At 37.6% G+C, this 24,871-nt stretch overlaps 2 protein-coding genes across 2 annotated transcripts; one reads left to right on the plus strand and one right to left on the minus strand.

The window, feature by feature from the left end:
* Nucleotides 1–2,278: 2,278 nt before the first annotated feature.
* LOC101892837 (pre-mRNA-processing-splicing factor 8) lies at nucleotides 2,279–11,382 on the plus strand. The gene is made up of 12 exons (XM_005179051.4): nucleotides 2,279–2,434; nucleotides 2,633–3,700; nucleotides 3,772–3,897; nucleotides 4,242–4,664; nucleotides 4,724–4,941; nucleotides 5,003–5,229; nucleotides 5,310–6,327; nucleotides 6,583–7,156; nucleotides 7,218–7,368; nucleotides 7,432–7,608; nucleotides 7,670–7,961; nucleotides 8,029–11,382. Exons 2-12 carry the CDS (start codon nucleotides 2,685–2,687, stop codon nucleotides 10,971–10,973), a joined length of 7,167 nt encoding a protein of 2,388 aa, XP_005179108.1. The 5' UTR covers nucleotides 2,279–2,434; nucleotides 2,633–2,684; the 3' UTR covers nucleotides 10,974–11,382.
* A 6,638-nt stretch (nucleotides 11,383–18,020) lies between these two features.
* LOC101893007 (dynein axonemal light chain 4) lies at nucleotides 18,021–19,668 on the minus strand. The gene is made up of 3 exons (XM_005179052.4): nucleotides 18,647–19,668; nucleotides 18,497–18,580; nucleotides 18,021–18,433 (listed from the first exon to the last, which is right to left on the minus strand). The coding sequence occupies exons 1-3, from the start codon at nucleotides 18,716–18,718 to the stop codon at nucleotides 18,269–18,271; spliced, it is 321 nt and encodes a 106-aa protein (XP_005179109.1). The 5' UTR covers nucleotides 18,719–19,668; the 3' UTR covers nucleotides 18,021–18,268.
* Between the last annotated feature and the right edge of the window lie 5,203 nt (nucleotides 19,669–24,871).

The following is a 24,871-nucleotide window of genomic DNA, read 5'->3' on the forward strand; positions in this document are numbered from 1 at the left end:
AGAGGTTAAACAGTTCCGGAGATATCACCCCACCTTGGGGAACTCCCTGTTTCACTCTACGAGGATTGGACTTCTTATTCCGGAATTCCACGTACGACTGGCGTCCACACATATAGTTGACTATCCAACGTTTCAAACTTGGCCGGAGGGTAGTGTTCTCAACGTCCTCGAACAGCGTGGCATGGTTGACCGTATCAAAGGCCTTTGATAGGTCGAGAGCCACCACTACTATTCTGTGGCACGGCCTGTTCTGGTTGAGGGTTAACCCACTGCATTTGGATTTAAATTGTCATATCCATTACTTTTACTTCAAATAAATCCTCTCAAAGAAGGTTAATCCAACAAAAAGTTCTAACGTAAACACCCATTTGGAACGAACTTCATATGGAAGGTGGACCTGGGGCTGGATTCTTGTTCTATGAAAATATGAAGTGAAAAATATTTCCTTTATAAAATTTTTCATTTGACATTTCTTTCCTTTATAAAAGTTTTCATTTCACATTTTCATAGAACAAGAATTGAGGCCCTGCATACGAAACTTTTTGTCATAGGCTATAGTACCCATTACAAACTTCAAATGCGAATTTTCAAAAAATTCTAGTGAATACTGTCATCATGAAAATACCGAATATCGGGAGGTACCGTTATATGGGAACTGTGCCAAGACGTGGACCTGCATACAAAATTATTGGTCGTAGTAGCGGTAGTACCCGTTACGAAATTCAAATACGATATTTAAAATAATCCCGGTAAATAATGTCGCTATAATTATGAAAATATAGAATTTTGGGAGGTACCGTTATATGAAGGCTATACGAAAACGTGGACCGACATGGTCCATTTACGAAATTAGCCTGCCTACATGGAAAATATTGGTCTGTTCCAGAACTGCAAGAATGTAAAAGTTTTTACCACGATAACCGATTTTCCCTTTTTGACATCGAAGAAAATTACAAAACTACTAGATTCTTGCATGTACTGAAACAGACCATATGCATGTATGCAAAATTTTTTTAGTCTTCTGTATCATTTCGTTCGAAAGATATCGTGATTACAACAGACAGGCTGATTAAAATCGTGTTAGAATTTTACGCTGATACAGAATATATATACTTTGTAGGGTCTATTATGAATATTTCGAGGAATTACAAACATAATGACAAAGCTAATATACCCTCCATAGAATGGTGGAGGGTATAAAAATATAGTGTAACACCGCCATAAATATTATAACGACGTCGATCACTATTTATCGGCCTTACACTTTATGTGGCGTTTCCACTGCACTTGATTCGCTCTCTATTCGTTGTTTGACCCTTAACTATGAAAAAACTACTTAATTCTTCACACAAAATTTCCTGAGCGAACACTCATATTCGTACATTGTTCAAATCAAATCACTCTCAGAACAACGAAAAAATGTGTCCCATCCCTAACAAAAGAGAGCATTTATCGAAAAAATAAATTATGACATTTAAAAATTAAATATAGAAAAATTTAATGAAATTTTAAAATTTTTTGGGAAGACTTAAAATTATGAATGAAAACTACAATGTTGAATGGCGTATGTACATTCAAACGAAAGTACATTTTGTTTTCTCTTTCATTAGAGGTACGCATTTTGTCCACGAGTTGAAATTTCCATAGAAAACTGCAAACAAAAGAGGCAATATTTTCAAAATGTTTGTATCTGCAGAAAAAAATGTTGACAAGTGTCTCTCCAGCAAAATTTAAAAATAGAAAAATACAAAAATATGTTCAAAATGTCAAAATTAATACAAAAAGTTGAAAACATGAATGAAAACTGTAAAATTAATGATATAATTATTCTTTGGAAGAAAAACAATATTTTCTTCTATTCATATTAGTGAGAATTTCATGTATTTTTGTATAAATTCCCATTCAAATCAACAAACAAAATTTTTGAAAAAATGAATCATTTTACTATGAATTACGAATCGTGCCGTATGAACGGGTTAATTCGTGTACCTAATTCTGAGAGCGAACAACGTTGTTCGGTTTTCAATGGAAACATGCTATTAGAATTGGCACACTATCGATATTTTGTTTACATGGTATTGTTACTTCGTGAAAACATAACAAAGACAATGTTTGGTGAGCACCAAATACTGTTTTAATGATTTTGATAACCCCAAGTCATATTTTGACGCTTCTATTGTATTTTTATTCCTTTTTCAATTGTTGTAAATTACTGGAATCCATCCATTAGCATCGATTGAAAACGATATTAAAATTAACTTTCTAATCGATACTATCGATATTGCCATTGTGTCGGCTCCAGCTTATTCCTAAAAACGTTTTCATCGTGTAGTGCGTGGTTCCTAGAGTTTTTTTTTATTATTTTATGGGAAAAATCAATGTAATATTTTAACAAATTTACTTTCATTTAAAAGTTTAACTAAAACTCTATAAGGTACGCATAAATTTTGTTCGAAAGATATAGCATTTTGTGGCATTTTTTGTAATTGAAAAATTTTGAGAAATGTATGCGGCTTTCGTTTTGTGTGAGCGTGTGTGCTTCGTCGGTGGTGTCTCCGCCGCAAAAATATATGTAGACACTAATTCGCAAGTGAAAATTTTTTGTAAAGGGTGAAAATTATTTTTTTTTCAGGTTTTTCAAACGCACATATGTGTAGGCTGTAGAAAAAGTATCTCTTTGAAAGATGTCTTTACCACCATATATGATTCCGCCCAATGCTTGGGCGGCACAAATACATGCCTATGCTGCGGCTCAAGCCCAACAGGCCCACTTGCATGCCCAGCAAATGGCCAATCAAATACAACAAATACCGCCACCCGGAGCTCCGTTACCACCTCCTTCACAGGTTGGAATGCCGCCGCAAGCTGGGCAGCCACAGCTTGGCCAGATACCCACCCCAAAACCTGAACTAACAGAGGAGAAGCTACATGAAAAAGCCTTAAAATGGCAACAATTACAATCGAAACGTTTTGCCGAAAAACGTAAATTCGGGTTTGTGGATGCCCAAAAAGAGGATATGCCTCCAGAACATATACGTAAAATTATTCGAGATCATGGTGATATGACTTCACGGAAATATCGGCATGATAAACGTGTCTATTTGGGTGCTCTTAAATATATGCCGCACGCCGTTCTAAAACTACTCGAGAACATGCCAATGCCATGGGAACAAATTAGAGATGTCCAAGTGTTGTATCACATAACGGGCGCTATAACTTTTGTAAATGAAATACCCTGGGTCATCGAACCTGTCTATATAGCCCAATGGGGTACTATGTGGATTATGATGCGTCGTGAAAAACGTGATCGTCGTCATTTTAAACGTATGCGCTTTCCCCCATTCGACGATGAAGAACCTCCATTGGACTATGCAGATAACGTATTAGATGTTGAACCATTGGAAGCTATACAAATTGAATTGGATCCGGATGAAGATGGCTCTGTGTACAAATGGTTCTATGATCACCGTCCATTGGTTGGTACACCATATGTAAACGGTTCAACATATCGCAAATGGAATTTAACTCTGCCACAATTGGCCACATTATATCGTTTGGCCAATCAATTGTTGACGGATTTGGTGGATTCGAATTTCTTCTACTTATTTGACCCGAAGAGTTTCTTCACAGCCAAAGCATTGAATATGGCCATACCTGGTGGTCCCAAGTTTGAACCTTTAATCAAAGATCACAACGTGGGGTGAGTTCTATTAAAATTTTTCATTGTTTTCCCATTTCTTATTTTTTGTTTTCTCTTAACTTTTTTTCCAGTGATGAAGATTGGAATGAATTCAATGACATAAACAAAGTCATTATACGCCAGCCAATTCGTACCGAGTATCGAATTGCATTCCCTTATTTATATAACAATATGCCACACTTTGTTCATCTGTCGTGGTAAGTACCCATAAAAATTTAGCGATCTCAGTTCTCAAGCAAGTCACTTTTAACCAAAGTCAAAATTGAAAGAGTAAATTTCGGACTTAAAAATGAAGTGATATATAAAAACGCCTTATAAGAAAATTATTACTACCAAAATGACTTAAAAATCCAATATAACATCAAATATTCACAAGGTGACTTGTTGACGCAAGTGTTTATTTTGAGAATTTGGAAATTTACGCTGCTGGACAAGTCGGACAATATATTTTTTAATTATGTACCGTCAATTTTTTAGACACCATTTATATACTGTTTTAATATTTATATTCATTAAAATTGTTTCGATATTTCTCCTACAGGTATCACACACCTAATGTGGTCTACATAAAAACTGAGGATCCTGATTTGCCAGCCTTTTATTTCGATCCCCTAATTAACCCCATATCCCATCGTCATGCTAATGTTGTTAAAATTCCCGAACCATTACCCGACGATGATGAAGATTTCTCATTGCCAGAAGAAGTACAACCATTCTTGCAAGACACTCCATTGTATACTGACAATACAGCTAATGGCATTGCTCTGTTATGGGCTCCAAGACCATTTAATTTACGTTCAGGACGTTGTCGCAGAGCAATCGATATACCTTTGGTTAAAAGCTGGTATAAAGAACATTGCCCACCCGGACATCCGGTTAAAGTACGTGTTAGTTACCAAAAGTTATTGAAATACTATGTATTGAATGCCTTGAAACATCGCAGACCCAAACCGCAAAGAAAACGGTAAGTTCCACATCAAAATACATTTACTTTGTTTTCATAATTCTGATCTTTTCTTACAGATATCTCTTCCGTTCTTTCAAATCAACGAAATTCTTTCAAACAACCACACTGGATTGGGTTGAAGCTGGTCTACAAGTTTGTCGCCAGGGTTACAATATGCTGAATCTTTTGATTCATCGCAAAAATTTAAACTATTTGCATTTGGATTATAATTTCAATTTGAAACCCGTCAAAACATTGACCACCAAGGAGCGTAAAAAGAGTAGATTCGGTAATGGTAAGTATTACAAATGCATAAATATATTTATGTGTATTTTATATTATCATTTTCTTTATAGCCTTCCATTTGTGTCGTGAAATTCTACGCCTAACCAAACTTATCATTGACTCACATGTTCAATACCGTTTGAACAATGTCGATGCTTTTCAACTGGCCGATGGTTTGCAATATATATTTGCCCATGTTGGTCAATTGACAGGCATGTATCGTTACAAATACAAACTTATGCGGCAGATCAGAATGTGCAAGGATTTGAAACATTTAATCTATTATCGTTTTAATACGGTAAATACATTTTGTTATCTATATTCTCAATTAAAGTACATAGAGCTTACGATATTTTTCCATGTTCTTTGCCGTTTTAGGGTCCAGTTGGAAAGGGTCCTGGTTGCGGATTTTGGGCGCCAGGATGGCGTGTTTGGTTATTCTTTATGCGTGGCATAACACCTTTGTTGGAACGTTGGTTGGGCAATTTGCTGTCACGTCAGTTTGAGGGTCGTCATTCCAAAGGTGTAGCCAAAACGGTGACCAAACAACGTGTTGAATCACATTTCGATCTGGAATTGAGAGCCTCGGTTATGCACGATATAGTCGATATGATGCCTGAGGGTATTAAACAAAACAAGGCCAGAACAATTTTACAACATCTTTCCGAGGCTTGGCGTTGTTGGAAGGCTAATATTCCATGGAAAGTTCCCGGTTTACCCATACCCATTGAAAATATGATATTGCGTTATGTTAAAATGAAAGCTGATTGGTGGACCAATACGGCCCATTATAATCGTGAACGTATACGACGTGGTGCCACCGTCGATAAAACAGTGTGCAAAAAGAATTTGGGTCGTCTAACACGTTTGTATTTGAAGGCAGAACAGGAACGTCAGCATAACTATTTAAAGGATGGCCCCTACATTTCACCCGAAGAAGCTGTAGCCATTTACACCACAACTGTACATTGGTTGGAGTCTCGACGATTTGGTCCCATACCTTTCCCGCCCTTGTCGTACAAACATGATACAAAACTTTTAATTTTGGCCTTAGAACGTTTGAAAGAGGCTTACAGTGTTAAGTCGCGTTTAAATCAAAGTCAGCGTGAAGAGTTGGGTCTTATAGAACAGGCGTATGATAATCCCCATGAAGCTCTATCACGTATCAAAAGACATTTGCTTACCCAGCGTGCTTTTAAGGAAGTTGGCATAGAATTTATGGATCTTTACAGTCACCTGATTCCAGTATATGATGTGGAGCCCTTGGAAAAGATTACCGATGCTTACCTGGATCAATATCTATGGTATGAGGCGGACAAGAGACGATTGTTCCCACCATGGATAAAACCAAGCGATACTGAGCCCCCACCATTGTTGGCCTACAAGTGGTGTCAAGGTATGAATATCTATGTATGGTAATGGTGATAGATATAATGTGAGTGATCATTCGAGATAGTTCAGTGCTGGCATTACGCCTACTCTTCGTGTGATTTGAAGCAAGGTGATTTGTATTTGAAATCCCCTTGTTGCAAACCTCACGCTGATTTGGTGTTCAAAACAACATAGAAGATACATTAAAAAGAAATAACAAGAGGACGTATTTTTCATTTTTCTGAATATTAATTTTTATGATTTCCTTTTTCCCCGCAAGGTATCAATAATCTGCAAGATGTCTGGGATGTTGGTGAGGGCGAATGTAATGTTCTGTTGGAATCACGCTTCGAGAAGTTGTATGAAAAAATTGATTTGACCCTGCTGAATCGTCTGCTACGCCTTATTGTTGATCACAATATTGCCGATTACATGACAGCCAAAAACAATGTTGTCATCAATTACAAAGACATGAATCACACCAACAGTTATGGCATTATCCGTGGTCTACAATTCTCCTCGTTTATAACACAATATTATGGTTTGGTATTGGACTTGTTGGTTTTGGGTCTACATCGTGCCAGTGAAATGGCTGGTCCGCCTCAAATGCCCAATGATTTCCTAACGTTCCAAGATACATCAACAGAAACGGCGCATCCCATACGTTTATATTGTCGTTATGTTGATCGCATACATCTGTTCTTTAGATTTACTGCCGAAGAGGCGAGGGACTTGATACAACGTTACTTGACCGAACATCCAGATCCAAATAATGAAAATATTGTTGGTTATAACAACAAAAAATGTTGGCCCAGAGATGCCCGTATGCGTCTCATGAAACATGATGTCAATTTGTAAGTTCAAAGTAAAGTAATGGAAACCAATTTTTTATTTTAAAATATGTTTCCTTTTCAGGGGTCGTGCGGTATTCTGGGATATCAAAAATCGTTTGCCACGTTCCGTAACAACTATCAATTGGGAGAACACATTCGTCTCTGTGTATTCCAAGGACAATCCTAATCTTTTGTTCAATATGTGCGGTTTTGAATGCAGAATATTACCAAAGGTTCCCTTTTACACGCACATTTGTGAAGAGTCGATTTTTTAAAAATATTTTTCTAATTTATAGTGTCGCACCCAAAATGAGGAATTCACTCATAGAGATGGTGTTTGGAATTTGCAGAATGAGGTGACCAAAGAGAGAACAGCTCAGTGTTTCCTACGTGTGGATGATGAGTCGTTGGGTCGTTTCCATAATCGTGTAAGACAAATTTTAATGGCATCTGGTTCAACAACCTTCACGAAGGTGGGTATTTCTCTCAAACATGACTTCCTAGGAATGCTTTCAAATTACAGTTTTATTATAGATTGTCAACAAATGGAACACCGCCTTGATTGGTCTAATGACCTATTTCCGTGAGGCTGTTGTAAATACCCAAGAATTATTGGATTTGTTGGTGAAATGTGAAAACAAAATCCAGACACGTATCAAGATTGGTTTGAACTCCAAAATGCCTTCACGTTTTCCACCGGTGGTCTTCTATACACCCAAAGAGTTAGGTGGCTTGGGTATGTTGAGTATGGGCCATGTATTAATTCCTCAATCAGATTTGAGATGGTCCAAGCAGACCGATGTGGGCATTACACATTTCAGATCGGGTAAGTTTTAAATGATTTTATTAAAAAAATATAATAATTCAAATACATTCCTTGTATTTGCTTTCAGGCATGTCCCATGATGAGGATCAATTGATTCCAAATCTTTACCGTTATATACAGCCATGGGAAAGTGAATTCATTGATTCGCAACGTGTTTGGGCTGAATATGCCTTGAAACGCCAAGAAGCCAGTACACAGAATAGAAGATTAACTCTCGAAGATTTAGAAGACAGTTGGGATCGTGGTATACCTCGTATTAATACCCTGTTCCAAAAGGACCGACACACATTGGCCTATGACAAAGGTTGGCGTATACGTACCGAATTCAAACAATATCAAGTTCTCAAACAAAATCCCTTCTGGTGGACACATCAACGGCACGATGGCAAATTATGGAATTTAAATAATTATCGTACGGATATGATTCAAGCACTGGGTGGTGTTGAGGGTATTTTAGAGCACACATTATTCAAGGGCACCTATTTCCCCACATGGGAAGGTCTTTTCTGGGAAAAGGCTTCGGGGTTTGAAGAGTCAATGAAATACAAAAAATTGACAAATGCCCAGAGATCTGGTTTGAATCAGATTCCCAATCGTCGTTTCACACTGTGGTGGTCACCCACCATAAACAGAGCTAATGTCTACGTTGGTTTCCAGGTACAATTGGATTTGACGGGTATTTTCATGCACGGTAAGATTCCCACGCTGAAGATATCTCTGATTCAAATCTTCAGAGCGCATTTATGGCAAAAGATACACGAATCCATTGTTATGGATTTGTGTCAGGTGTTCGATCAGGAGTTGGATGCTTTGGAAATTGAAACGGTACAAAAGGAGACTATACATCCACGTAAATCCTATAAAATGAATTCGTCCTGTGCTGATATTTTACTTTTCCCCGCCTACAAATGGAACGTTTCCAGACCATCGTTGCTGGCCGACACTAAAGACACCATGGACAATACCACAACCCAGAAATACTGGTTAGATATCCAGCTGAGATGGGGTGACTATGATTCTCATGATGTGGAACGTTATGCCAGGGCCAAATTCTTGGATTATACCACAGACAATATGTCTATTTATCCTTCACCTACGGGTGTTCTGATAGCCATTGACTTGGCATATAATTTGCATTCGGCTTATGGTAACTGGTTCCCTGGCAGCAAGACTCTCATACAACAGGCCATGGCAAAAATTATGAAAGCTAACCCCGCCTTGTATGTGTTGAGAGAACGTATACGTAAGGCGTTGCAACTTTATTCTTCAGAGCCCACAGAACCCTATCTGAGTTCTCAGAATTATGGTGAATTGTTTAGCAATCAAATCATTTGGTTTGTGGATGATACCAATGTGTACCGTGTTACCATTCACAAGACATTCGAGGGTAATTTAACAACGAAACCCATCAATGGTGCAATTTTCATTTTCAATCCCCGTACTGGTCAACTGTTTTTGAAGATTATTCATACCTCAGTATGGGCGGGTCAGAAACGTTTGGGCCAATTGGCCAAATGGAAAACAGCCGAAGAAGTTGCAGCTCTTATTCGATCTCTACCCGTGGAGGAACAGCCAAAACAAATTATTGTCACCCGCAAGGGTATGTTGGATCCCTTGGAAGTGCATTTGTTAGATTTCCCCAACATTGTTATCAAAGGCTCTGAACTGCAATTACCCTTCCAGGCTTGTTTGAAGGTGGAGAAATTTGGTGATTTGATTTTAAAGGCCACAGAGCCACAGATGGTATTGTTCAATCTCTACGATGATTGGTTGAAAACCATATCTTCATATACCGCCTTCAGTCGTTTGATATTGATTTTGAGGGCACTTCATGTCAACACCGAAAGAACAAAGATTATTTTGAAACCCGATAAGACAACCATAACCGAAGCCCATCATATTTGGCCCACATTAACCGATGAGGAATGGATTAAGGTGGAAGTGCAACTTAAAGATTTAATCTTGGCCGATTATGGTAAAAAGAACAATGTCAACGTGGCTTCGCTGACACAATCGGAAATTCGTGATATTATTTTGGGTATGGAAATTAGTGCTCCCTCGGCTCAGAGACAACAGATTGCCGAAATCGAAAAACAAACTAAGGAACAAAATCAATTGACTGCTACCACGACGAGAACCACAAACAAACATGGCGATGAAATCATAACCTCCACCACCTCGAATTACGAAACTCAAACGTTCAGTTCAAAAACGGAATGGCGTGTGAGGGCTATTTCAGCCACCAACTTACATTTGAGAACAAATCACATTTACGTCTCTTCGGATGATATCAAAGAGACTGGCTACACCTATATTCTGCCCAAGAACATTCTTAAGAAATTTGTAACCATCTCCGATTTGAGGGCTCAAATTGCTGGTTATCTTTACGGTGTTAGTCCACCGGATAATCCACAAGTTAAGGAAATACGTTGTATTGTTATGCCTCCTCAATGGGGAACGCATCAAACTATTAATTTACCCAACAGTCTGCCGACACATCAATATCTCAAAGATATGGAACCACTTGGATGGATTCACACCCAACCAAATGAATTACCTCAACTATCGCCACAAGACATTACAACGCATGCAAAGATAATGCAGGAAAATTCCACCTGGGATGGCGAAAAAACAATAATCATAACATGCTCGTTTACACCCGGCTCCTGCTCGCTTACCGCCTACAAATTAACACCCTCCGGCTTTGAATGGGGCTCAAAGAACACCGACAAAGGCAACAATCCCAAAGGTTATCTGCCCTCGCACTATGAACGTGTACAAATGTTACTCTCCAATAAATTCCTTGGCTTCTTCATGACCCCTGCCCAAGGCAGTTGGAATTATAACTTTATGGGTGTACGTCATGATCCCAACATGAAATACGAACTTCAACTGGCAAATCCCAAGGAATTCTATCATGAAATACACAGACCATCACACTTTTTACTATTCGCCAATCTGGAAGATGGCGGCGACGGTTCTGGTGCAGATCGTGAAGATGTATATGCGTAGTTTTGTGGCATCGTTTATTTTATCCATACATTATCATTATATAAAGTCTAGCTATTAAGGGTTTAGTATCTAAACTATTTAGTTGACATTAAGAGTTTCTTTGTATTGAAAAACAAAAACAAATTTTAATATCTAATTTCTTTTGGAAAATAACACCGTTTTGATTTGGAATTTAAAAGAAAAAGAGGAATACAAGACTTTTGAATGCAAAACGAATTCAATAAAATACATAGTTTCGTGCTTTTGAAGATGAGAGATATCGACAGGTTATTTCGTGAAATGATTTTTTTTGTTAACACAATTTGTAAAATTAAACTAATAAAATTACAACAAATTTAATAAAAGTATTTTCTTATGGTTAAATTATAGACCAAACTCAAGATGTTTGACAGTGAAAAAAGCTACAAAACGTGGTCAATCCCACGGCAGCGGGTTCTACGATACCGGATTGACCCGAAACAACAAGATTCCAGTTTCGGCCAGCGGCTGCCAACCCAGTATGTACATGTTTGTGTTTGTTTATTTTTCTGCATTGGGAGCAGCATATCCCGGAATGCTTGCTCCGGATTTTATTGGTCCGTGCCGGGATTGAGGAAAACCCCGGACCTTGGTTCTGCTCGGTTTGTCAGAACGTCATCCACCACAGATCTGTCTCGGTGCGATGTAATGGATGCAGAGAGTGGGTGCACTTCAAGAACTGTTCCGGATTAAGGCGTTTGCGAGACTACAGCGAAAGGGACTATGTTGCGACTTGCTGCAGTAACGTAGTCCCCAGCGAGTCCTCTTCTTCGTCGTCCTCGTCAGAGACGTCGTCGGAGTATGGCACTCCACCGCAGTCTCCAGAACAGCAACCAACACCGCAGCACCTAACGCCACATGTTGCTGTTCCAACTCCGGATTGTGCATCATTCTTGCAATTCAATTGCAACGGACTTCGAGGCAAAATAGATGAGATAGTGGAATTTATGAGTCGGAGGAATATTAAGATCGCAGCGGTGCAGGAAACCAAGCTGAATGAAAATTGCAGCCTACAACGTTGTTATGGTTACAACGTACTAAGGAAGGATCGCACCAGAAGTGGAGGTGGGGGATTAGCGTTCCTGTTACACCATTCTGTTCAGTACAGACCTATCTCGCTTGAGCTAGTCTCTAGTGACCCATACATGGAATGTATGGGGGTAGCAGTCAAGTGTGGAACTGCCGAGGTAGAGGTGCTTAATGTGTATATCCCGCCGATTAATAGCTGTGAACCACGTTATTTGCCTGATATTAGCCCATTATTGGTAGGCAATAACCGCCTGGTACTAGGGGATTTTAATGCCCACCATGAGTTGTGGCATTCCGTCCTAGGTAATGACCAGAGGGGATCAGCGCTGGCAGAGCAGATTGACTGCTCCACATTCTGCACGGTTAACGAGGATGCCCCCACCCGAATAAGAGGAGAGTGTCACAGTTCGCCAGATTTAACCATAGTGTCACCCGGTCTGATAAATGACGTGACTTGGCAACCCGTCATTTCTCTTGGCTCAGACCATCTCCCGATAATCGTCTCCATAAGCAGGTCGCCCGATTTCATAACCTCTGAACGCCGCACTTTCCTTAACCATGGGAAAGCTCACTGGCCAGAGTTCAGAGAATTCACCAACCGCCGCTTCAGAGAACTGCCCAACCCTTCTGATGTTCGGGTAGCAGAAAGGATTTTCCGAAACATCATCAGAGCTGCAGCCGCTCGCTATATACCTGCTGGTCGAATACCCGAGATAAGACCAAACTTCCCAGCAGAGGCAGCGGGATTAGCAAACGAGCGTGATGATCTCCGTCGTACCAACCCTACTGATCCTAGAATCAGTGACTTGACAGTGGAAGTCAACCGGTTGGTACAGGAGCATAAGAGGAAAAAGTGGCTAGACCATCTGAAGTGCTGCAACATTGGAACCGATATGAGTAAGCTGTGGGTAACGGTTAAGTCGCTCTCGAACCCTGGAAAAAAGGATGATAGGACCTCAGTCACTTTTAACGACGTAACGGTGACTGATCCGAAGAGGTGCGCGGAATATTTTAACCGACAATTTGTCGAGCACCCCGAGAGTGATAGGGCGAAGCGAAGAGTACTACGTCGTATCAGATCTCTTCCCGCCGAGGAGGAACCACCACAGTTTACGATGGGTGATGTTGCAAATGTCATCCGTAACGCTAAGTCATCCAAAGCGTTGGGCCCGGACGGAATCTCAATGGTAATGTTGAAGCAGCTGGATACGCCGGGAGTCGAGTACTTAACAAAAGTTCTCAATTTGTCGCTAGCCACCCACATAGTGCCCGAAACCTGGAAAATGGGCCGGGTGGTCCCGCTACTGAAGCCAGGCAAGGATGCCAGTAAAGGCGAATCGTACAGGCCGATTTCGCTTTTGTCGCCAGTAGCAAAGACTCTTGAGGCTTTACTCCTCCCCAGCATTAGAGGAAGCTATGCAGTTGCCAACCACCAGCATGGATTCCGTCCACAACATAGTACCACAACAGCATTACACGCCATTTCCACACATATTAGTAGAGGACTAAACCAGAACAGGCCGTGTGACAGAACAGTGTTGGTAGCCCTTGACCTATCAAAGGCATTTGATACGGTCAATCATGCCACACTGTTTGAGGACGTACAGAGAACTACCCTCCGGCCAAGTTTGAAACGTTGGATAATCAACTATATGTGTGGACGCCAGTCGTACGTGGAATTCCGGAACAAGAAGTCCAAAGCCCGTAGAGTGAAACAGGGAGTTCCCCAAGGTGGGGTGATATCTCCGGAACTGTTTAACCTCTACCTTTCCGGAATTCCTCGCCCTCCAGACGGCATTGAGATCGTAACGTATGCGGATGATTGTACGATCATGGCGTCGGGTCCAGTGGTCGATGACATATGCGAAAGGTTGAACCCCTATCTCGCGGAGCTTGCCGCATACTTCCACGCGAGGAATATGAAAATATCCGTCACGAAATCAACGGCCACACTCTTTACCACATGGTCTGCGGAGATGAGAACACAGCTGAATGTTCAGGTCGAGGGGAATTTAATACCGACCACGAACTACCCCAAGATTCTTGGGGTAACGTTCGACAGCATGTTCAAGTCGTCCGCGCAAGCCACAGCTATCTGCGACAAGATGAAAAGTAGGAACAAGGTCCTCAAGGCGCTAGCCGGCAGCTCTTGGGGTGCGGACAAAGAAACCTTGTTGACCTCTTATAACGCGATAGGTCGGTCTGTGGTCAACTATGTGGCTCCAGTGTGGTCTGCGAATACTAGTGCTACGCAGTGGAAGAATATCCAGACCTGCCAGAACGCTGCCCTGAGAACTGCGACAGGGTGCCTCCTCATGACACCAGTGGACCATCTACATGAGGAGGCGAAAGTCCTTCCCTTACGTCAGCATAGTCATATGCTTTCGTTGCAGTACCTGCTTGGGTGTTACCGTGAGAGCCATCCCAACCATCACATGGTGGATAACTCTCCCCCACCCAGGCGTGTCAGGAAGGACATACATGATCTAGAGAGGGAGGTCCAGCGCTACAAGAGAGAGCCTCTAGATCAAGAAGCCTATCAGGCAGGTCTGAGTGGCATTCACACCGATGCAGTCGCGGATGCTATTAGCAGTTATAAAGTGAATGCCGTCCTCGGAGTCCACCCCCCATCCATTGCAGCAGAAGAACGTCAGCTGCCTAGACAAACCAGGGTAGTTTTGGCGCAATTACGTTCAGGATGGTGTAGTCGCCTCAATTCGTATTGGGCACGAATTGATGAAGATGTGCGTGACGCCTGCCCGGCGTGTGATACAGGCCCGCACAATACGCTACACCTTTTTAATTGCTCAGCCAAACCTACCCAACTCACTCCAGAGGATCTCTGGCTACAGCCCGTTAAAGTAGCCGAATTTCTAAACCTGGAGCTGGAACCAGATTAGCAGAACACAAACACACACATGTACTACTGCTACAACAACAACAACAACAACAACAAAACGTGGTTGAGCTGTTTAAATCACTATTGCCAAAAAGGTAATAACTAAAAAACCACCCTTATATAATTTGTAGGATTAACGTATATAAAGGATATCACAGGAGACACCAACGCTCGTCCCTCATTCCATCTTAGAGCCGTCAGTATAGATAGCTATACCGCATAAAGGTGAATTGTTACGGGCCCAGACGTCAAGTGGTTCGAAGTTCAACTGTGGTGATATGCAGTCGCTAGTATTGACTTCACGACCTAAGATCGCAGAATGTCCAAAGATTTGGCAGTGCCTCTTTTTAGTTCTCTGAGTCGAGCGGCACGCTAAATTTTCGGTTCCTCTACGTGCAGACTAAGTGGAATTTAGCAAAGTAAGGTATACAGGATGAGATGAAAAAACTGCAACCAACTTCAGACTACTGTCATTTCTAAGCCACTCGTCACACATCTGTTAAAATAATTCCAGTGACAGCTCATTATATTGTTTACAAGCATACAGAAGCTTTTTTGTGAGAATTTTCCAGAAAAAAAGTTGTTCGTGATGGAATTCAAGCGTGATACTGTGATTTCTTTATATTTGGCTGGAAAACCACAAGTGGCTATCGTTGGAGCACTCCAGCATTTAAATGTGAATAAATCTTTTGTGTTTCGTACCATCGCACGTTACCGTGATACTGGTAGCGTAGCCCGATGTCAAGAAAGTTTACGGAAGTAAACAGCAACATCAGCAGAAATGGTTCGAAAAGTAAAGTAGCGACTTTATCGAAATCCGCGTTGCAGTGGCCGAAAAATGGCTCGGGATGGCGATGGCTGAACATACCGCAATATTCCATTCGGCAAATATTGAAAAATGAGCCATTGACACCGCAACAGGTAGAAAATATACTCAAAAGACCTAAGAGCTGCTTCGCTTGGCCGAAAGTGGTGAACTGCCGAATTTGGTTTTTTCCGATGACAAAACATTTGTTGTCCAGCAGTTTGTAAACAAACAAAATGATCGTGTTTACTTGTTAAAGAGGTCAGCTGAAAATGTGCACCTTCGGTTGGCCACTAGAACTTAAGCGCCGGCCATTGCTATGGTGTGGGCCGCCATAACAGTCGATGGTCGATCTCCGTTCGTATTAATTGACCGTGGCATCAGAATAAATACCGAATATTATCGCAAAAATATTTTGGAGGGTGTGTTAATGCCTCTTTGAACTTCGTAAATGTCTCGTCTATAGGATGACTTACCTAAAGAGTGCCACCAGAGCTGCATAGCCTAGGATTGGGCGAACAATTAATTTGTATATCCACTTGTTTATATGTTGTTTGAGACCCGAACTTTTACCCATAGAGTTCCTGCAAGAGTAGAGTGCGATTAAGCCTCTCTTTGGACGGACCTCAGTATTTTTCCTCCAGTTTTAGTTGTGGTCGAGGTATATGGTTTCTGAGGAGAGGTCAAGTGAAAAAATGGACAATATCTGTCCACTCCATCAAGTACCTCCCCACAATGGTCAAAATTTGGAATAATTATAACTCTTATAAAATGTGATGTAAGAGTCCGGTTGTCTTCAAATTACACACATCACGATATTGGTAATGGTCCACTCCTGGTACCTCCTTCACAAAGGGTCATAATTTCGAATATTCATGAAGGTCATAAAACACAAAATTAACATCCGATTCCATTCAGACTTTGCACATCTCAATATTTCTATCAACACTAAATTTGCTATAAAGATGGTAGGGATCGGACAAAGTTTTAAATAACTAAAAATATTATAAAATCCGAAATAAGAATCTGATTTTCTTCATATTTCACAAATCCCATTTTTTCTACTGACACAGGATCTGCTATGAAGGTGGAATGTATCGGTCAACCCTTTCCGGTACCTCCCGCACAAAGGTTCAGCATTTTGGAATATCAGTGAAGCTCATAAAACGCGAAATGAACATCCGATTCCATTCAGAATTAGTACATCTCAATATTTCCATCAACACACAATTTGCTATAAAGATGGTAGAGATCGGACCATTCTATCTGGTACCACCCCACAAAGGGTCAATGTTTTGAGTAACTAATAGGATTATAAAATCCGAAATAAGCATACAGTTCTATTCAAATTTCTTACATGCCATTATTTTTACTAACCCTAGATCTGCAGTGAAAATGGGATATATCGGCGCACTCTTTCTGGTACTCCCCCCACAAAGGGTTCAAAATTTTGAAAAATAAAACGCTCATGAAACACGAAATACGCATCCAACTCTCATCAAATTACACACCTTTCACACAAACATTTTTGCTAACGCAAAATCTGTTGTGAAACTGATATATATCTGCCTTCTGGTAAATCACCTACAAAGGGTCACAATTCCCAATACTTATATCTGTCATAACATGCGAAACGACGGTTGACGATTCTATACAACTTCCTATTTATAATTATTTCTCTTAGACAGAAATCTGATATAAACCGTATACATTTGGATAAAAATGTTCGATTTTCTTTAAATTTTGCACATACGAATATTTTTATCTGCATTAGATTAAGTGGAATATTTTGGTCTGCTTTATCTGGTACCTCAAATTTGCACATATCTCATAAAAAGTATAGGAAGTAGAGAGTCCAAATATGACACGTTGTGATATTTATATCAGACTTAGGTCAGATACAAATTGGACAATATTGGCCAACAGCTTCGAAATATCCCCCAGAAAGGGTCAATAGTGCGACTAATCATAACTCAAGCTGGGGGTTATACATCTGTCGGCAAAGCCGACTGATATTTTGTTTTCTTTAGAAATACATAAACAGACTACTATATTTAGCATACTTTTAGGCGCTCACACACAATTTTTAAACTAAACAAAAACACATTATTAAATGCCAATAACAAAAACTTACCCTATTTGCAGTTATTTATTTAAAAAATACAATTAAAAATTATAACGGCAACTGTTGCAATTTTGTTTTTCTTTTGCCTCTCAGCAATGTCATGGTGTGTACTAAAATATTGCCATAACAACTGAAATTTGTTTATTTATACGAAAAAAAAAATATCTTAACTACACTTCCATTATTATTATTATAGTTTTTGTATACACCCATAAAAAGACTATTAACTATAGGTACATGCATTTCAAAGATTTCAAAATATTTGATTATCTCAAGGCATATTTTTACCACCCAAGAAAATAACATGTACAAATCTAAATATCTACATTGAGTTAATTTTAAAGCTAACTAAAGATAAAACGTACATAAATTTCAGCGGAAAATATTTACGTGAGTAAGTTATTAAACGAATACCTTAACTAAGAGCACTTCCACAGTAATATAGCCAAATTTCCGGCAAAAAATAAATATAGAATGTTTTTAGTTTCATACGTTATTTCGAAACCGAAACCCTCGCCCACCACCACATGCCAATAAATGCCGAATTTTTTGTCCATAGCTTCCTTGATGATGCGAGCCGCTTGCTATTAAAAAACACCAAACACAATATTTGTAGTACGCTTTCAATTTAAAATATTAAGATTTACCTCATAATTCGAAGCATACTTTTCACAAGCCGTTATGCTTAGCTCAATGGCCTCGGTACGCATTTCCTCATTCATATCCGAATGCTAGAAGTATTTTAAAATATTTTCATTTTATCTCTCATTTAGATTTAAAAATCACCCATGTTTTACCTTGACTAGGGGATATACGTGTATGATTTTCTTATCGGCTTCCTTTTCCGGATTCCCGCCATCGTCAGCCATTTTTTAATGAAAATTTCTTAATAGATTTTCAAAAAGGAATTTTATTTTGAAGAATTAATTTTCAAAAATTTGTATTCAATGCGTCACAGAGTTTTTCGAGCTCATTAGCAACTCCTTACTTTATTGCAACTGACACGGGTCGCCCTCTTAACTTTTAAACTTCCCTTGGAGTTGTTTTTTGCGGTTGCGTTTCTGTTAAGTGCATGTGTGTTAGTGTGTTTATTATTTTGTTTTCATGTTATTGCTGTTGAAATCCTTTGTCATCAAATCATTCACCACAAAAATCCTTGAATATTTAGGAGGTGTATTTAGTTTGTCATGTTGTTTGATACCAAGGAAGACTTGGACGGAATTGTATCGCGTTTTTCGAATTTGTCAAACAAATAATGTTGAAGTAAAAGAATTGATCAAGTCGATTTGGAAGATTGGAATTGTAATCATATCAGAATTTGGAACGAAAATTTGAGATTTATGGAGAATGTTTCCTTTTCGAATGGTATTTTTCTTTCGCATTCACTTCCGTATCGACTAACATAAAAAGTTTTTTTGAGAACGAAATTAATTCCTGTATCCTTTTCATATGACAAAAATCGGTTCCATGTAGCGTGCTTGATAATTCGTTATATTCCATTTATAAAAGTGTTCTGCTTCAAATTTGCAATGCCGCTTTGGTGGGAGAAACGCATGCGCTCACGAACACCCACATGTTGGGTTGTTTTCTTGTTAAGTGAACTTGTCTTAAAACATTAATTATATGAGTAATTCCATAAGTTTTATGTTAGCATATTTATTGTAAAATCTTTGTTAATCGCTCCATTTAGAAGTGATACGATTTACGATGGAATTAATTAAATTAATGATCTATCGTTTTATTTTTTCAGTAACATTTTCCTTTATGTTATGTTGGAAGAGAAAGAGTGATTTTTCTCTTTTCAGGGAAATTAGCTCTCTAAACACCTGATGAAAAAAAACAAGTCATATGTGTAAAAGTTAACTGGACATTCTTTCTCCAGAACATCCAGCTAACTCTCAGCACACAATTGTCAAAATTACTTACATTTCGCTACGTTTTACTGCACTTTTGCATAGAAAAGGCAACGTCCAGTAAAATATTGTAACAGTTCTTACATTTAAAGTGTGAGAAAAATCTTCATCTTTAGAAGTGATATGATTTACGATGGAATTAATTAAATTAAAGATTTATCGTTTTATTTTTTCAGTAACATTTTCCTTTATGTTATGTTGGAAGATAAAGAGTGACTTTTCTCTTTTCAGGGAAATTAGCTCTCTAAACACCTGATGAAAAAAAAAAAAAACAAGTCATATGTGTAAAAGTTAACTGGACATTCTTTCTCCAGAACATCCAGCTAACTCTCAGCACAAAATTGTCAAAATGACTTACATTCCGCGCCGTTTTACTGCACTTTTGCATAGAAAAGGAAACGTCCAGTAAAATATTGTAACAGTTCTTACATTTAAAGTGTGAGAAAAATCTTCATACTATATATTCTTGACATTGTTTCCACGAGTTAAATATCGAAAGGAATGTCCCATATGCACTCCCATTTATAAAGCGGAAGTATAATCACAACACACATGCACACAAACTCCCCAATGCACCGTTTGCTTGCAAAACATCAACATGAGACACTTCACCCTTAAATAGCTTCAACAGCCAAGGATCACAACAACAATGTTAATGACCATTTTCTTAGAATTTTCCTACAAATTGTTATATTATTGTTGTTGGATACAACGTAACGCATAAATCTACTCTTTCATTCATTCGAACTTTTGCAACATAACGTAAGGTTATGGCTCTTCTTCAAATGTCCCATTCTCCCCTTTAGTATATACGGAAGTAGAGACACCAACACATGCACGTCCAACAATGATGGCGAAACTTCATGTGGTACTTTCACCCTTAATTTATGGCAATAACAATAGCTACTTTTGCAATGAAATTGTCCAACAAATCTCATGTTTTGTTATTGTTTTTGTTCTTAAATGCACCACAATACACTAGAGCATGTTTGATTTCTTGGTGTTTGGCTAAATGTTTTGAAAGGAACAATGGCCAAACATTAAATCTCAACCCCTATCTTAAGAGGTAATGGAGAGATGTGTATGTTCCAATTATATTTTTAAGTTCTGAAATTTCTATTCAACGGTTATTTTCTATTGTATATTCGCACATAATTTTGTTGAATTACCCTGTGTTTGTAAACGTCATTCGCCTGCGTGAAAAATATATTTTTGTGCCCCTGAACTATGATGCCGGCGAATGTTGTTGACATAACAGAGTTGCCATATTTTTAATCGTTGTTAAAAAAAAGAGGTAAAGAAAACATGAAAAAAAATAGAACAAAACAGTTTAATCATATAGCAATGTTTACAAATAGTATGTTTTTATAAAACGTGGAATTTAGATTCATAATAGTGTTGATTTCGGCCAAATAAAAGCTCAGCTTTTTCAAAGGCTAGAAAATAATTAAATATCCATGAAAGTGATTACTTATCCATGCCATGGTAGAAGAATACAGGTACAGGTCAACAATTTTCAAATATAAGTAGATTTTTATAACTTTTCTTATTTCTTGTCAATCGCGTTTGCGGTTTTCAACAATTTTTATAAAAAAAAAACTAATTTCATGAAATTAAAAAAACTAATTTGAAAAATGTATGTACGCAGATTTAATGATGGGCTTAAAAAAATTGTTATTTTATTAATTTATTTCCCTTTTTTTCTGTCACTAAAGGGTCAACTTCAAATTCGAGATGTAAAAAAAACAAGCAAATAATAGAAGAGAGCGCAATTTTTAATGGAAGTAAACAATATGCAACTTTAAGGAGTACTTGAACGCGTGATTCTCTCTATTGGAATTTTATTCTACAGGCGTATTCTATTCATGAACTTGTACAGCAAATCCTGTTTAATCCGTCATAATTTATAAAGTAGGCCATAGAAAGCTCCTCAGCCCTTTTTTTAATTATACCTTCGTATTGTCTAATGCTCTGTTCAAGCATGGCTCAATAAGAAAGGTAACAAACTGTACAATTTTGTGATAAAACTGTATTGTCCTACTATTTTAGATGCAATTTTGTGAAATAACCTCGAAATTCCATTTTTGTTTCCCGGGGTTTTCCCAATATAAGAAATTTGTTTAAAAAAAAGAAATAAACAGAGCCAACTGTTGCATATTTAAAAGTCTATTTGACACTATAAGACTCCAGCACAGAGTTGCATTTTTCTAGTTCCTTTGTAATTGAGCCATGTGTATACCTTTTTTATATGAAGAAATGGAATTAAATCATAAAAAGTTACATCGAAATTGACACAAGTATTACTGCATAGTCAAATAAGCTGGGGTTTGCTTCTATATGTAATAATTATACCATGTCGTTGAGTAAACAACAAGGCAAAAAATTGAAAGATCGAACTATTTAGATCCCATTTTTATTCATTTTTCTTGCTGTTTAACTGTTTTTAAAAATGAGGAAAATATTGAATATATGAAAACATAGCATGTAGCAGGGCTGTATTTCTGTATTTTTACGAAGCTGTTCTACCTCCTTATTGTACCAAAGTGTAAATCACATGGTAGAAGAATACATGCAAAAAATATAAAATTATTTTTTAAAAATAAGTAGAGGTTGTCAATCGGTATTTTCTGTCGATTTTAACAAATTTAAATAGTTTTCATCGAAATTTTCAATTTCAAAATTGGTTTGACAGTTTATTTTTTTCTACCACGATAAATCACTCGAACAACTACCATTATACTACGCTCATATTGTCAATAATTTCTAATAACGTTTCATTATGCTTTAAAAAATTTGTGATTTTCAATAAATTTCAGTTATTGAAATAGTTTTTCATTCAAAATTTAGAATTCCAAAAATGTTTTAACAACTCATTGTACCAGCAGCTGTGATGATGTGCCTAGCTGCATAATTTTATCATACCTTTTCGTCTATTGTCCGTAAATTATAAACGTGATTGGTGTAAGCACGTGTAGAGAATATTTCTTGTTATTGTGAATAGGTTTTAAAATACATTTTAAAGTTGCCATAGTTTTCTCCTAAAATGTGGCAATGATTTAAAAGGAAAACATTTTATAGGGAAATTAATTATGATGACCATAGAGATATTAATTTTTATTGTAACTTTATATTATGGTGCCTTGTTTTGAGATCGATTGACAGCAGATTCCAAGTATACACAATTTTCATTTATTGATAATTCCTTTATGATATCGAAGAAAATTGCAAAAATAGTCGGTTTTGGAACAGACCAAATTATTGTAAAATCTGTGGTTAACAAGTCATAAAATCACAAAACAACTTTTCCAAATAGTTTCAAAAGTAAATCAATGGCAATTTTTACTTCGTTTTCTAGTCCGATATGAATAAAAATCGTACAGTTTTATTAAACTATCGTTTATAAGAGACAAATTTTTGTAATTAGAGTTGTATTTTTCTCAACATGCAGACTTATGCTCTTATTTTCGACACTGTATAACATTTTTCAAAGACAATGAATGCTAACGATTTTTAACTCTACAAACAAATAAAAAAAAAGAAAAAGTATTAAATATTTCTGAAAAACAGAATAACAGGGTACAGAAACGAACAGGGAAGGGGAATATAAGATCTATAACATTTTCTTTGATGATTTTACAATAGATTTTATAATTGTCGGGACACCTACGTCACAAAGACTAATTTTGCTAATTGCATTTGCATGAATTTTCTGTAATTTACCAATCAGATGTTATCAAATGAATAATTTTGGAAAATATTGTAAACATATGATTGCATGACTTTACCTCCTTAATTCTACCATGGTCTATTGCTGGTAATAGAAAACAACATTGAATCAAACAATACAGTATCGTCGTATATAATTAGCAAACAAATCTTTAACCTCCATTTCCATTTATTTCACATTAAACTTTATATTTTAATTTGTATATTTAATTTGTTATGGCCTTTTTTATCGCATTCCGTGTAAACCTTCACGAAATCCCATTACAGATGTTTGGGGATTTTTGTTCAAACCTACGGAGAATACTCACAAGTAACCACATGGAAGCGGAACATTCGGTATTGAAACTGACAATTTGACAGTTGGCATTTCTTTCATTCTCTGATTTTTCGTGTGTATATGTAATGGGCTCAGTTTGTGTGTGTATGAGAGACAACGGAAGATTGAAGCAAAAATAAAGCCAGATCATTTTTGTGAGTTTTTAGTGGTAAAATCAGTAAAATAATATATAAATTTATGTAAAATCATCAAAGGTGCACCTACGGCATACGAAACAAAAGAAAGTGTAAAATTTAATTTGATATACGCAACGAAAAATCCATCTTCAATATGTGGCTAATCAAGAAAAATGTAGGTTCCTCATTGGTGTGTGAAATGAAACGAGAAACACAGAAAAAATTGACAATGTAACGTGCGTGCGTTTGTGTGCAGCAGAAAAAAACATAATTTTTTAAGTGCAATTAAAAACGATATTGGTGTTTAATGAAACTAAAATATATTAAGTGCCTTGGAAGCCGTTTAGAAATTTCTCGTGAAATGTAGACAAGGTGAAATATTGGGATAACAAAAATGTATCCGAAATGTATTTTAGTTTAAACATAAGAGAAGGAAAAAAGTTATTCAGAAGAAAACGTACAAGCAAACATTCGAGACACAAGCAGAACGACGATTATCGCAGCACAGTAGAGCTGGCTATTTTTTTTTATTAAATTTCTCGGTCGGTTTTTTTCTTTGGGTTTCCACTTTTCGTCGTGTGTTTGATGGGCTCCACCACCAGCGAATGTAATGTTTTTTAAGCATTTGATTCGAAATACACCTTCAAATTCGGCTGAACAAATATTAACATATAGAAATTTATTTTTTTGTATTGAAAACAACAAGAAACATGTTCTTGACACGGTGAAATAGAACAGACAATAAGAATGCCTGAAGAGTAAGAGAGAGAGAAAACAAAGTATTGACCAAATGATTGACAATACTCTAAAGTGATTTAATTTTTCCAAAAGGATAACATTTGTTTTTGTTTAACAATTCGGCATATAATAAATCCAGCTATTAAACCGAATATTATATGCCGAATGTGAAACCGAATAATAATCGGTAAA

The sequence above is a fragment of the Musca domestica genome, unplaced genomic scaffold, assembly GCF_030504385.1.
Source record: "Musca domestica strain aabys unplaced genomic scaffold, Musca_domestica.polishedcontigs.V.1.1 16, whole genome shotgun sequence".
Classification (NCBI taxonomy): domain Eukaryota; kingdom Metazoa; phylum Arthropoda; class Insecta; order Diptera; family Muscidae; genus Musca; species Musca domestica.

What these genes read in the sequence shown, in the direction of transcription:
- LOC101893007 (XM_005179052.4), bottom strand. Translation starts at nt 18,718, where the DNA reads ATGGCTGACGATGGCGGGAATCCGGAAAAGGAAGCCGATAAGAAAATC. An exon ending in ACGTATATCCCCTAGTCAAG is followed by an intron (nt 18,581 to 18,646) that starts GTAAAACATGGG and finishes AAATACTTCTAG; the next exon opens with CATTCGGATATGAATGAGGA. An exon ending in AGTATGCTTCGAATTATGAG is followed by an intron (nt 18,434 to 18,496) that starts GTAAATCTTAAT and finishes GTTTTTTAATAG; the next exon opens with CAAGCGGCTCGCATCATCAA.
- LOC101892837 (XM_005179051.4), top strand. Translation starts at nt 2,685, where the DNA reads ATGTCTTTACCACCATATATGATTCCGCCCAATGCTTGGGCGGCACAA. An exon ending in ATGAAACATGATGTCAATTT is followed by an intron (nt 7,157 to 7,217) that starts GTAAGTTCAAAG and finishes TTTCCTTTTCAG; the next exon opens with GGGTCGTGCGGTATTCTGGG. An exon ending in GTTCAACAACCTTCACGAAG is followed by an intron (nt 7,609 to 7,669) that starts GTGGGTATTTCT and finishes GTTTTATTATAG; the next exon opens with ATTGTCAACAAATGGAACAC.